Consider the following 15,116-nt stretch of genomic DNA (forward strand, 5'->3'; position numbering starts at 1 on the left):
AAAAACCCCTTGTCTATAGAGAATCGGTTACAAATATCCAACAAAAGTAGGTAGTAACCACTCACCATCACCTTCTATGCTCGTTCGCTACTTCAATCTTATAAAAACATAATTAGGTAGGGTTATCCCATTGACCCTGAAGGTACATTTATGAGTAATAGACGATATTGGGTTACCGTACACGTGTCCCGCCGCAGTAAAGTAAATAGGGCGGTACTTCGGTAATATTATTTATTAGCCGCCGTCGGATAGCCTTGATCATTTTTGACACAAATAGTCTCAATACGGGGTAGGGCTACTATCACGGTTTAGGTTGACACTTGACCACCTCGAGATAGTAAATCATAATTATAAATATTCTTATTATATAAAAGTATCAAATAAGCATATAGCTCAATTGAAGATAAACTGTCACTACCGCCCATGGACATCTGTAATCAACCCGAGATAGAATTAGTCCTACCTAAGTTGGAACTCGATCGAGGGGTCCGAGGTTCAAATCCCAGGCACGCACCTCTGATTTTCAAATTTATGAGGGTATTAGAAATTAATTATCACTTGCTTAAACGGTGAAGGAAAACATCGTGAGAAACCTGCATACCTGAGAGATTTATAAAAAAAAAAAAAAACTTAAGGTATGTGAAGTCTACCAATACGCACTTGGCCAGCGCGGTCCACCGCGGTCCTCCTCTCAGAATGAGAAGGATTAGGTCATAGTCCACTATGGCCTAATCCTTCTCATTCTGTGAGGAGACCCGTGCCCAGCAGTGGGACAGTAATGGGTTGATGATGAAGTTGGAACACCTCGGATAAATATGACTCCCTTACCGCAACACAGCAGCGCTAAACACAGCTAGTATTTATTAGGCAAAAATAGGTACGGCGGTAGCGAACTACAAAGGGTTCTACCACCATCAAATATGTGCTATTCTATTATTATTGCCTTCTATCAACTTTCTCATTCGTATTAACCGTCCGTGACCAGATGATGTGCTTAGAGGATTACTTTTGACGAAGAGGATTATCCTATTAATACGTTGTGAATGGATAATGGGGTCGTTGTTCCACCAAGAGTAACGTGACCAAACTTACACTTTGGGACATCGATACTTTTGCCATCATATGTATTTCAGTTGCGATGTAAATATATTTATTTTTAATGTTCGTTGTGGTTTTATGAGTAGTGTTTTGTGTTCTATCATAAATGAAATCCATACAACAGATAGTCAAATATCAACAATGACAGATATTTTTTTCGTATAACTTCAAAATTAATGCAGAGACAATAAATCATGAATATAATATAGTTAAGTTTTATAAATTTCTAAAAATTAAGTATCTCAAGCAAAATATTTTATTTATTGATTTTTTTAAACAATTTATGTTATTGCTGTTACTTTAGTAAGAAAGTATTAATTATTATTGTTTAACACATAGATTAGTAGTTTAACACTAATTAATACATATCGTTTGTGATTTCATATCGAGTACAATTCTTAACGCGATAAAATTGAATGCAAACATTATAATTCGTTTTGAGATTTCAGGACCAAATATTATACCCATGTACTAAACTAATCCAAAGTTTATTTTTCGTGTTTAGAGTAGAACACCAATTATGCCACGCGGGTCTACTTTTAATAATTTATCTGATCCTGTCATGCAGGTTTATGCCGGCTTGCATGCATGCGTGCTATGATTTCAAATATAACTTTCTTGTCGTGCTAGCGACATGCACTCGGGACGGGAAGAGACTGCAACGAATGACCTCACGCATGCGGACATAAGCACGCGTGACAAGAAAAGAGCCCTTTGTGCACACAGAGTACACTTCTAGAGTAATAGACTTTAAAGGTTTTATTAAGTCATCTAATGTTATAAAAATGCCAAACAGTGTGCCAGCGTGCTTTCAAACGTCTTGGAAATATTAAGAGGCAATAAAATTTTAATATCTTCATAGAATTCCTTCATGAAAATGTCATTGTATCACAGTAAATTCTACTAAGTAGTCATTATGAAGGGCTTTTTACACGCTTTTTATTAGCTTCACCTGTATGTTTGTATGTTTGTAACCGACTTCTTTGGGCGCGATTTTGACCCACTTTAAACGGTCAGATTTCGTTCAAACTTTGTAGGTTTATTTCACAATTATACTATTTACTGTTCCTTAATTGATTCCTAGATTCATTTAGATTTTCTACTTTTTAGTTAATTTTATCATAAAAGCGTGTTTTTTAGTTTTTTGAACTATATTTATTTAAACTAGAAACTATAAGACGTTACCAACTAAGAAATGTAATAAATGTAATGTACTTTTTGAAAATATCATATTTTTCTGTAATAATCTACACATACGGATCAATATTATGTCTTATATGGTATTCTAAACTACGAAATTAAGATACCTATTGGTACATAGGTTCTTAATACGTTCGTTTCGTATACGTGTTAGTATGTACGTGTTTTATAAGACTAGGTACCTGCTACACTAGCTAACAGGCTAATGTCGAAAACTGCTATATCTGTTTTATTTTAATTATCTGTTTAACTATGTTTAGACTTTACAGAGACGAGCACATTTTTAAACACACACATTGCACTTATGAGCAATTTAAGCAAAATCGGTATATACAACTCATCACGTATCTTTTATATTGTTCTTCATTTAAATGCTTATTAGAAAATTATTACTACCTACTTGGTTTTATAGTTAAGGAAAATATCTTGAGAAAATCTACATACTTACTTGAGATTTATTAACAATGTTCTCTATAGGTTTGTGTAGTCTATGATATGAAGAAAATTTAATAATACGAATAGTATTTTTTTTCGAATTATTTAAAAATTATTGCAATAAAGTCAAATATGCGTATACGGACAAAGGACTTGTTTAAAAATATCATTTACCTTAGCATAAAAAGTATGGTAACCCTTATTAATTGTTACAATACTTATAATTTCTAGATACGTAATGCTCAAACTACTTTAAAAAATATATTTGCGTAGATTTTGAACATTTGTCCCCGTTACCACTGCTTCTGCTATGCGATAGATACTTGTAATATATTATGAATGAAATAATTAAGTCGCAGTTACATAGCTTAATAAGCCGTTATATTAACTACCTAGCTTCCTGAATGAGCTTAATTGATGCTTGATTGAACATCAAATCAAAGAGCAAGGAAAGTTTCTTTAGTATATCAATGTTTCATATAGGATTGGTTAGGTTAGGTTGGAACATAAAAGGAAATTTAAAAATAAGTAAGGAAGACACTGCTGCACCCTCCGAACGAGTGGGTACAATTCATGTAAATTCAGTAGTTAAAATGTATTTAAATAAGCGTGCCGAGATATTGGTAATAAGATATGTCCTTTTATAACTCTGTTCATTACCTAATAGGTTAACGTTATGTTGTCCCTGTAGTTCCGGGACTAGAATAGGGCTACGGTATCCCCTGCCTGTCGTAAGAGGCGAGTAAAAGGGGGCTTCCGGGGTTGCCGGCGGCAAGAGTGGGAGCTCGAACCGTACGGAGAGCAACCCCGGGAAGAACGGCGGCATGTGTGGTCGCATGCCGTCGTAAACACCAGGTGTGCGGGAGGAGCGCAAAGTGCTCCCCCCAGAGCAGAGCCCGACCGGGGCATCGCGCTCGGAGGACTCCGGTTGTGTTCCATTGGAGATCCCGGAGTTCTCCAACAAGCGCTGAGGACGGCCACCGGGGGGGTTTTAGTGGGTAAAAATCCCACATAACCCGGCGTCGCTCCCACGTCGTCGGGTACCTTTTGAAGGTTTCCCCCTCGAAAAAAAAAAAAAAAGAAAAAGATTAACGTTATGTATACCACAGCCAAGTTTTTTAAGAATGACCTGAGCAAAAAACTAGCCAGTTCATAAAATATTGTATCAGAGACTACGGTTGAATTGATACAGCTGCTTTTCGATTAAGACTAATTAGGCTAGTTGACTGCGACATAATAATTATATATTGGATGAGTCAATGATAATGAATATCATATTTTAAACGGTGGATATGCAATGACGAAAGTATCTAATGAATATACGAAAAATATTATTCAAACCTGAAATGTTTTATCAGTTATAAAATAAAATATATATTGAGAAAATGCGAGGGAAAGCGTAGTAACTCATTAATGTCCAGTGTTTTTAATCAGCTAAGCAAAGCTTAATGCTAACGAGCTTTCCTTATAACCTCCCACATCCACGTTCAAAGTAGTTATAATTAGTTTAAAGTTGATTAATACAAGCAAGCATGCACCTTTTTATTAGCGAAACCGAGAATTAAAGGGTGTTTTTATAATCAATTCCATTAATTTTTTGTACGTTACGTTGAACAAAACCTGTTGTTATTGAATATAAGTAGTTAATGAGAAATCCCTACATTTCAAAGTACAAGATTTAAAAGTCCTGAAGTAATTTGTGACTTTAGGATACTAGTTTACGGCTCCACCAAACATTCGACGATAGCATGGCCGTGTGCTTTAGGCCCGCCATTAATAATCAATCTATCCAAGGATTTGCCTACCAAAGACCGACATTTAAACATTTCTCCATACTGGATGTTGTCAAATTTCGATCTATGGTAGACAAAAGATGAATAGATTGCTTTTTAATAACGGACGTTAGGGATTGTATCGATGCTGCATCACGTTTTGACGACTTAAACAAAAAAGAGGGCCATGTGTGTTTACGTGTTACGCAAATACTAACACACGGGGACTGAAGCGACTTAGCATGATAAAAACATTCTGAAGATTAACGTAATGATCCTGAAGAATGAAGTTACGAAAAAATGTAATAATAAATATGCATTAATCTCAAATTATTTAATCTCTTTGGTATACGTCTGTATCGTATGTATGTATCGTATATCTGTAGTGAAGTCGTACATCTGTATTTCAAAGCCACAGAACCTTAATTAAAAAAATTAGGTCAGTCAAAAATGTTATTTAATTTAACCGGAGCTTTAAAACCTTACTCATCTGCAAACGTTTGAGGTCGGATTAAACATATTTCGTTCGCTTTCAGCCTTAGTCCACGGCGTTTTTACGAACAAAAAAATATTTGCCCGCAATTTCTGAAAAATATAAAACGAAATGAAAGCAACTGACTTTCTTTGAATGACAGTTTTAAGAAAAAACGCCGCTGTGATGCAAAAAATTAAAGTAAAATGCGCCAGTAACTATGTACTTTTCCTTTATGGGTCTACAAAATGTTTCACAAAGCTACAACTTATTTTTAATTTGAGATTTTTTCGCAATCTGCTTTTCTATTTGATGAGTCTATTAAAGCAATATATAAATACTGGGTTTGTAAGAAGTCTAAAAATTACCACAATAGACGCCTTTATTAATTAAAAATGTGAACGTTTTTCGAACCTCGAAAAGATACGCAACATACTTGATTTCAATTTAGTTTATATTGTTTCATATTGTTTTTTTAATTAAAGTTCATGGATTATTTTGTAAATAATTAAAAACATATAATATGTAAAGGTAGGTATATAGGTAAGTACATATTGCATGAAACAATAATAGGTACCTATAAACCATCGAAAAGTGCAGTATCGAAAAACATCTGTACCTGTTATTATACTTATTAAGAAAGTAATAAAGGAAACCTACTTTTTACTCAAATTCGCGTACACAAACGACAAACTGCTGTACCGGATCGGTGATATTGACCCCGTCTTTGTCCAAACGAACCGGTTTCGTTCATCTTTTACCATACATCCACACGACAACTGTAACTGACAGGCCACGAGGAGATATAGCTCATATTGTTTATTTACCTTCATTCATCTTTCGTCTTTTAGTTCATAACAAAAACAATCATTCATTTCCTTCAATTCGTATTTAAATCGGCTACAAATTTCCTTATAATTATGTATTCTTATTTCATGAATATTTGACTTATTAGATCATGCACAATAAATTTAAATTTATAATTAATATTTTGTGTCAAAGAACCTATAGTTGAAACTGATCTAATCACTAGTAGGTTCATGGATCCTGTGAGCTGCTGAATAAATAATTCCCGCTTAACCTATTTTTAGCGTATGTGTACGAGTCAATGTTTTTACCAGATAATATCGATCAGTCTGCCCTGGGAGCCACACCGAAGTAACAACAGCGTTCCTTTTTGACTAAACTTCCGTTTGTTTTGTTCACATTATTGTAAATAAAACAAACAATGAATATCTTGTCTGTTTCATTAATACGATTTTCTTTTGTACGCAGCTGGATTTTAGGATGTGCTGAATTTATAATACATGTAAATAGATACATATGGCAATTTCTATATTAAACCTAATGGATAAAATGATAATAATATCATAGAATAGATATGCTTATACTAATAAAATACAAACACATCGATCCTGTCTGGTATTTTGGTAGTCTAATAATATTTGGTCAAGCTACAAGTTATATAAAGATTCGGTACCTGTAGTTCCTCATTGTATCGGGACCTCGCTGATCCAGGCGCGGGGCGTTCGAGGAGGAGAAGTTCAGTGAAGACTATTACACCAAACACAGCAAAGAATATGACAAAGATGAAGAAACTGAGATTCGCGCGCTCTTTGGCGCGAGAAGGGGCCGCGCGCGCGCGCCACCGCATCGTGCCGGCTCTGCACTCGCATGCATGGAGGCACGCAGGCGGTCGTCACTGTCGACACACGGACACTACTGAACTAACGAACACTCGGTCACCAGGACCGAGGCGACCGAGCGTGCCCTCCGCGCCGCGTCACAACAACGCCGCCGCCCCCACACACTGACGCACAATCAAATGACAGCCGATCAAACTGACTTCGCAAGTCTGGGTTGCTAACGGAATTCTACCACTTAACATCATTTATGTATTTACTGAAGTCTCACATACACAGTATTAAAAATCATCATCAATAAAACTAAATTACTCTCATTTGCGAATGTTCAATATGACCAATAGCTCTTTGCACACTAGAAATGTGATAAGCAAAGCTCTGTTACTGAAAATATTTTATCGCGAAAAAAGCTCACTATCACCGGATAAAAATGAATAAGTAATCAAGTTAAGCACTAATCGCACTAGATATCAATGAACACAACCTTGAAATCGCAATTTCTGAACCGAGATCTTATATTTCAGGAAAAACATTTACGTTAAAGCTCTAACCGCGGCTTCGGAACTTGAACCTTTCACGGACGTTTTTTATAGCACTCATTAAAACGAACTCCATAAATAAATCTACAACATAACCTAAGTTTTCCATAACTATCGTGTGTGTACACGGAGCTTGTAACACAGGCCGTATCGCTAGACGCATGCGCGCCGCCCGCCCTCGTTCAATGACATTCTTCAACGAGGGAGCTTTCCACGACTTGCCGAGCTTCGGCGCACAGATACATAAATTGCATTAAATTTGTAAACATTTACACTATACACTTCTTGTAGAGGTAAACTTAAAGATATCGTCTATCTTCTTACGTAGAACAAAATAAATAGCTATTTCCTCAATTATTTATTAACGACAAGATGAGCTTTTATCTTATAAATCCGAAAGACTCGTGAATAATGACATTATAATTATTTAAAAAACTTTAAATGCTTGTGAATTCTATACCTAAACTGAGACAGTATGACCTTGTATAAGATACGTAATTCTTAGACGTCGCTAATCCTAGGCAAGGTGGCTAAATAGAATAATACTGTATATATCTATTTTGGCTGGCTTATGTCTGAACACGGCTTTCTCCCCACAACTGCGGAAAGGCTATTCCACCACGTTTCTCTAAAGTGTTTGGTTGATTGCATTAAAATGTATTTCTTGTAGATCAAACGTAACTTGCTGAGAATATTCTGTTTTTTTATATAGTGCGTTTTCAGAGATCACGCAAAGATGTTTATACCCAATCACTTTAAGTCCATGCTATGAATATGTATTCCGAATTTTTCTTCCATGTCGTTTGTACAAAACAGAGAGGAAAAATCATATTATCCAATATGTAAACTCAAATTATGGGATAGCATTGGTTATAAATTTATAAATCCATTGGAACACTATATTATAAATGAATAAATACATTATAGTTTATTTAAGAAATATTAAATACAAATCAACAAAACATGAAGAAAAGACAAATAATTAAAATAAACATAACCTAAAATTTTAAAAGAAAATAACCTAAATAATAATAATATTAAAATTTTAAATTAAAAAAAAAACGTAAAAATAAAATTAACTAAACGTGTAAAATAAAAATGTCATCCAAAACTCTATCTTGTGGCATAGTTTATGAACATAATATCTAGGTATCATGATGAAACATTAGTAAATTCATTTATTATTTCATTTTGCAACTTTTATTGAAAATAACTACGCTTCTATGATAAGCCGTGGGCTTATCCTTATATTAGAATTTTGACTTATTCATACATATGTTTTTCATATGTACTGTGTCACTGTTTCGTATGTTTTTTTTTTCATCATTTTTGGTTGCTTGTATTTATTTGTTTCACATATTGTTGCTTTAACACTAATATACTACATGTATCCTATCCTTCATAACCTTCTGTAACTTTGCGCACACTGTCCTTCTTTCTTCGCTTTCTCTTTTCTTTTTCATACATAAGTTGTCTGGAAGAGTACGCTACTTAGCGATAAGACCGCCTATTGCATAGTGTTTGACGTGTGTATGTATTTTGCTTATAATTTAAATTCAACTGTAAGTGTGCAATAAAGAGTATTCTATCTATCTATGTTCGCACCTATCTTCGGTTATTTATATATCATATAAATATTTGCCGTGAATCCAACGCGAAATACTTTGTTTAAGTATTATACCTACCAGTATAAAGTTCTAAGTTCTTATAAAAAGATGAAAGAGAATTTTAGGTTCGGTACCTACATTTTGTTAGGGGATACTAACAAAATGTATCCCCTAACAATGTAAAATTTAATATCGGTAATGGTAGACTAATCTATTACGTCCATCATTGTTTATACATAATTGCCTTTCATGGTCGTAAACACATTTTCAATTTTTTCCTTAAGTTACCGATACATTTTTAGTACTTATAGTAAAATAAAATTGGCCAAGTGCAAGTTGAACTCGCACACGGAGGGTTCCGTACCACCAACATTGTTTTTTAATTTTTAGTATCTGTTATTATAGCAGCCACTGAAATAAATACATTGTGAAAATTTTAACTGTCTACCTATTAGGGTTCAATAGATGAGCGGTTTCTTTTATGGCTTTTATTTTTATTATTTGTTGTTAAAGCGGCCACCGTTATACATCCTCTGTCAAAATTTCAAGTGTCCGTCTGTTACGGTTCTAGAGATAGAACTCTGTGACAGACGGACAGACAGCGAAGTCTTAGCAATAGGGTTCCGTTTTTACCCTTTGGGTAAGGAACCCTAAAAATATTGTTCAATATAAAATTCTTTATCTTTGCATGAAAAACCCAACAAAGTACATATCTGTAAACATTTTCAGATAGTTAAGTATACCGATAGATACATGATATTTAAATAACTATATATTTTATAGGCATAAGTGATCCAAAAAACGTATGAGGTAGGTACACTGCATAGATCATAGTGATTTTAATTCCATTTTCATTTTATTTTGCGATTACAATTACTATATACATATATTAATTGTTTATATACCTAAATGTCCAAAATGGCTCAGTAAGTACATTATATAGTAAAAATAATAGTAAATTTCTGGAGATTGTTCTACCACGGCACCGTACGAACTTTGGCATCCGGTGCGCGTAACGATCAAAGTCATTGGATATTATGCCTGAAGTTACGACCGTAACCGTATGGTGAGTAAAATCTTTATTCATAACTATATGTGAAAAATACTTTTATTCACGCACTAGTGGTTCCAAGGGTGGTTTAAGGGGGGGGAGCTAACATGCTTAAGGATCAACCATCATGTTAGTATCGTTTATGATTCCATAATAAATTTGTTTTCTTTGACTTATTTCGGTAAATAGGTAATCGTATGTGTTCTTTTTCCATGTAGAGTAAAGCTTCTTAATAACAAGCCTCTTAAGCTAAAAGTATACGACTTTCACGGAACAGTTTAACTTAGTCCCGAGAGGTAGCAACGCATTCACAATGTTACTTACCATTACGTGGAATGCACTTAGATTTATTTTATTTTAATTTCGTAAAATAGGTCTTAGAACTCGACTAACTGCGATTGGTAGAGTTCAAACATCCTTAACTTAAGGAAAAATATAATATAAAGCGTGTATATTTCATAATTACATATTTCAAAGTTAAACCAAGTAAATAGTGATAAACGATAATTATTAAATATTTGAAATTCGAGCTCTATAGTAACAACGCGCGAAATTCCATATCATTGGTCTTATCTTACGTAGTGTGTAGGCATCGATTTAAATGAAATAAAAAACAAGCTGACATGTTATTCGATGCCTTAAACATTTAAATATTATTATGAATAAAATACAAGGTAACGCAAACAATAAATTAAACGCGCGAAAACGTTATGGTGGTGTGTAAAGGTGGTAAAGGTTTGCGTAAATAATACATAGGTATATTAAATTCAGTAAGTAGGTATTGAATATTATTCATGGTGCCGCCTTATCATAATGTTTCAATCCAGTATAAGCGGTTATGATAAAAGGATTATCATAAATAACTTCTGTTTAAATAACAATGAGATACAGATACGCAGAAAAGAGGAATCAATAAAGGTTTAGTTTTAGCTTTTGCTAAAAATAAATCAATTTTGCCCAAAAAAATCAAACTTTAAAATATCTATAAAAATAATGTAAAATTTCAAATCACTACTAATATTTACGCACCTGCTACATCACTATTAATAACATGAATTTCTGGTTAATGTAATATCTAACAAATGCCTACATAATATGTAGGTATGTAGATCTACTTACTACTCTAACGTAGGAGAGAAATAAGTAGGTACACAAGAAAATAATCCATTCATAACACAGAATGAGACTATTACCTATACTCAAGCGGAACGCTTTGTTTAGTTATAACAAGCTTTGTCATCCGAGGCATGTTACAATTAAATTATCCTTAGATATTGGCATGCTATACCCTAATGAAAAGCCGGGCCTCCGATTTATAATTGGATTAGTCCGTCGTTAAAAGCTCTAGCGTACCTACATCGCTGTCTATTATTCTGTTTTTATCATGATTGAATCGATATTTTATATAAATACCTAAATGTACCTACGTATTTGTGAATCGAAGCCTACTGTTACAATTTTGTAATAATATATAAGTATCGGTAATATTGGTCATGATTTTTTTGATTTGAACAAACTAATTGTAAAAGATTTACTTCGTGTTTTTCCTTCTACGGTTTTCTGTTATAAACAATTGTTCAGTTTTATATGAATGTACGTAAAAACTTATCGTGCTTTTATTTTATTATACAATATAATATAACAGACAACGGTATATCGTAAACAATAATAACCGCTGATAACAACGTTCACAGAGTCGTAGGCGGCGTAGCGTACCTACCGCTTGAAAATCTAATCCCTATGTTTTAATTGATGTCCATAACGCAATTAAGTGTCGATATATACTGATAATAATTTAATAAATGAGATAAATTATAAAAATCACTCAAGTTATGACTCAATACTTGCTTACCTTTATGGATACGTGGATATAATGTTAAAATTATATTTTTCAGAAATTCTTAAGTTTAATTTAATACATTTAACTTACTTTAATATGATATTAAATTTACTTCTACCCAGTACCTACATTCTTCATCATCTAAATTAAATTTGTAATTTGAGACTAACTCTGTTAATAGCGCCTTAATTCTGTTAACAGCAACTACGAGGAGTATAGTCCGCAGTTCCGCACCAAACTTCGGGTCCGCTCTAAAATTAGTGCGCGTAGGTCAGTCAGAGAGCCAATGCGATCGAACACAAGCGCATATTATACTCCGTAGCAATGTAAGGGCACACTAACGCAGCTATGTACCCGTGGGCAAGAGCGGGCAGCGGACGGATGACTACAATTTGCTATTTTTTGCAATTGCAATATCGGAGCGGACTAGCAGTTTGACGCAGACTCTAATATCCTAAAAAAGAGCGATAGTCTAATGGTTGAAATTCGTCCTCTCAATCGGGAGAACCGCGGTTCAAATCTCAGAATCGCACTTATAAATTGAAAAAAAAGTACTTACTTATATTGTTACTTAAACGGTAAAGGAAAACATTGTGACTCCGGACTCGTGAGCTGAGGAAACCTATACACCTGCGCCTGAGAGTTCCTAAAAAACCACGAGGATATGAACAACATAAAATTATTACAACTGGCGCTTTTTATGTTTTATTGAAAAATAGTAAAAGCAGTATAACATAATTAATTTGGTTTTTAGATATATTCAGTTATAGTTGTTATCAAATATGGTAATGTGTATTATTAAATGTTATGTGTGGTAGTCATTGTTTAATCTATAACCCGATGCCTGTATAATCTATTACTGTCATTGGTTTTCGCCTAATGTCAAACGTGACAGTCACTCAGATCAACCGATAGCCAGGAATTGTTCACAAAAACCTATTTCTGAAACATATTCCTGGCAAAATGGTACAAGAGAGTGGCCCACCGGACGACAACCTATTTAGGGCGTTTATGAATGGTCTTTACAACACAGTAGATGCCCCGGTAACATGGTTTAAAGGTACTTTCGTTTGCATTTTGATTTATATTGTTATGTAAGCATTCGTGTAATGTGTTGTTTTGATGCAGAAAGGGTTGTGGAGCCGAACCAAAAGCAGTACCCGTGGTACCACCAGAAGTTCCGCCGTGTGCCCACCATCGATCAGTGTTACTCGGACGACGTGCTATGTGACTTCGAGGCCAACGCGCAGTTCAAACGTGATAGGTTAGTGAACTATGTATTCGTTTACCTTTTCGTACTACTAAGTATACTTTAGTGGCTACGGTATACATAAAGTTTATGACAGGTTTACCTTTTACTTAATCTGTAAAAACATGATTTATATTAAAAGTAACTGATGATACCACCTAGGGTAACTCATGAATTGAAAAAAAAAAGTTAAAAAGTCCTTTTAAAATAATTTTTGTTAACATGTATCAATATGCATTATACAGGATTACTGAAAACTCGATCGATCCTAGCCGATAGGGATTTGTTTTTGAGATATTCAAGTTTTTGTGTTTTTTTTTTCTAAATACCTATTTCAGGCAAATAAATGCTCCTAATAAAGAGTTGTGATGTTAGGTATACAATTATGCACAAAAATAGGATCAAAATATGACATTCACTTTGGAGCATTTTATTTTTCCCTGAAATTGGTATTTAGAAATAAAAAACACAAAAATACATGCTACATAACAGCAGTATAAAGCACTGCTGTACTCTGTTTGGAAAGGTGTGGTACATATGGAACACAGCGGGCTTTTTAACATACATTCAATAATAATTCTATCTATGATTATTTAACATCAAATGGCATGGTAATTTACTCCTTATATGTTATAAACAAGGTTTACTCAGCTTCTGTATTAATTTACTTAATATACACATTTGTGTTTCAGAGCTGTGGATTCTGAAATACTTAGCATCTTGCGTATGCGCTATGAAGATTGCATGATGTATGAGAGACCTGATGTCATCACCTGCAAACCTCTTTATGAGAAATACAAGCAGGCAGAAGAAGCTTGGTTTATAAAGTGTAAGTTGTTTTACCCTAAATAGAAGATATCTGGAAACGTTTTCTTGCTCTACTAATAAGTAGGTGGTAGAACCCTTTGTGGTTCAACGCTGGCAGCGCCCTTGCCACACCTATTTCTGCTTAACAACAGCTATGTTAACCGCTGCAGTGTTCTGATTTGAAGGGTGTGGTAAGGGAGACATACTTATCAGAGGCAATTCAGCTTAGTCTACTAATAATAACATTCCTGTCATGTTCCCGTTCATTCTATACTAATATCCTGTATATAGTTAAATTACCAGATAAATACAGAATATAGCTTGATGCTCTTATACAATTACACATAACATTACTTCCCAGAATTTGATCCTTATAAGCAACACTATCAGACAGTGGAATAATATAGAGGGTGTATTTTTTTTCAAAATTAACTCGTTCGATTCTCGGCCAGGGAAAAAATATTTAAAAAGTATAAAGAAATGATGCAGTTTTACTTTTTATCAAAATCGGCCTCGTAACTCCCTTCAGCATTGTTCGCTAATGCTTTTAGTTTTGGATTTGGCGCTGAAGGCCCGTTTAAAAAAATCACCCTGTATACTATAATATGCAACTAATTCAAAATTAAAGTATCTTCTGTTGATAGAATTCCCAAAAGATGTAACAAAATAGGCATTGGCAAAGCTCCTTTTTTGTGACATCATAAACAGTTCAATTATGCTGCTTTACATTACATTTCTTTTTCATACAATAAAAAACAACTATAGTCTAAATTCATTGTTTCCTTTTATTTTTATTGATATACTTCTGATACTGCGACTTCTGCAATGTTATCGTATTTAACTGTTTTAATTTTATTATTTCCAGATGGTGATTTAGGAGCATATGCAGATGCAAAGAAAGCATACATGAAGCAAAAACATCGCATGATTTGGGAGAGACGCCATGGTCCCTTGTCTGACCAGACCAAGTGATTTATGAAATTAGTGAATGTAAAGTCTTATCTATAAACATAAATAGGTATTGTTAACTATTGCTGCAAAAATAAATAAATAGTGCATTCTTGCGTTTTTATTTTATAAATAAAATGCTTTAAACACTTTCTACACTCACAGCCCCACACTAGGATTCCCTGCATCGTGGGTGCCATGGACACACACATAGACAAATACACAAACACCCAGACCCAGAAACAGACATCTAAATTCATCATTTAGATATCTGTCTGGTCGGGAATCGAACCCGGGACCCAGTGCGCGTCAGACCGATATGGTGACCGCTCCGCCACGCAGGTCGTCATCAATCGTCATCATGGTTTATTCATCAATATTCAATTTGCAGAACAATCGAGCATGCTTGTGAATTTGAATAAAACAAGATTTCAAAAAATAACATTTATTTTCCA

General features: G+C 34.2%; 2 protein-coding genes across 2 annotated transcripts in view; one reads left to right on the forward strand and one right to left on the reverse strand.

The window, feature by feature from the left end:
* LOC140744384 (uncharacterized) overlaps positions 1-6,775 on the reverse strand; it is a 75,060-nt gene extending 68,285 nt beyond the window's left edge. The window contains exon 1 of the mRNA XM_073075953.1: positions 6,458-6,775. Coding sequence (XP_072932054.1) covers positions 6,458-6,631 — 174 coding nt within the window. The 5' untranslated portion in view covers positions 6,632-6,775. The remainder of the gene's footprint in view (positions 1-6,457) is intronic.
* A 5,756-nt stretch (positions 6,776-12,531) lies between these two features.
* ND-PDSW (NADH dehydrogenase (ubiquinone) PDSW subunit) lies at positions 12,532-14,773 on the forward strand. The gene is made up of 4 exons (XM_073075952.1): positions 12,532-12,717; positions 12,786-12,921; positions 13,599-13,735; positions 14,579-14,773. The coding sequence occupies exons 1-4, from the start codon at positions 12,621-12,623 to the stop codon at positions 14,683-14,685; spliced, it is 477 nt and encodes a 158-aa protein (XP_072932053.1). The 5' UTR covers positions 12,532-12,620; the 3' UTR covers positions 14,686-14,773.
* The last annotated feature ends 343 nt before the right edge of the window (positions 14,774-15,116 follow it).

The sequence above is a fragment of the Epargyreus clarus genome, unplaced genomic scaffold (genome assembly GCF_041222505.1).
Source record: "Epargyreus clarus isolate Ecla_fem2 unplaced genomic scaffold, WU_Ecla_fem_2.2 ptg000008l, whole genome shotgun sequence".
In the NCBI taxonomy this organism is placed as follows: domain Eukaryota; kingdom Metazoa; phylum Arthropoda; class Insecta; order Lepidoptera; family Hesperiidae; genus Epargyreus; species Epargyreus clarus.

Bases quoted from the DNA above. Each gene is read 5' to 3' on its own strand.
- ND-PDSW (XM_073075952.1), top strand. From the start codon at position 12,621: ATGGTACAAGAGAGTGGCCCACCGGACGACAACCTATTTAGGGCGTTT. The intron at 12,718-12,785 runs GTACTTTCGTTT...GTTTTGATGCAG, and splicing joins CCCGGTAACATGGTTTAAAG to AAAGGGTTGTGGAGCCGAAC. The intron at 12,922-13,598 runs GTTAGTGAACTA...TTTGTGTTTCAG, and splicing joins GCGCAGTTCAAACGTGATAG to AGCTGTGGATTCTGAAATAC.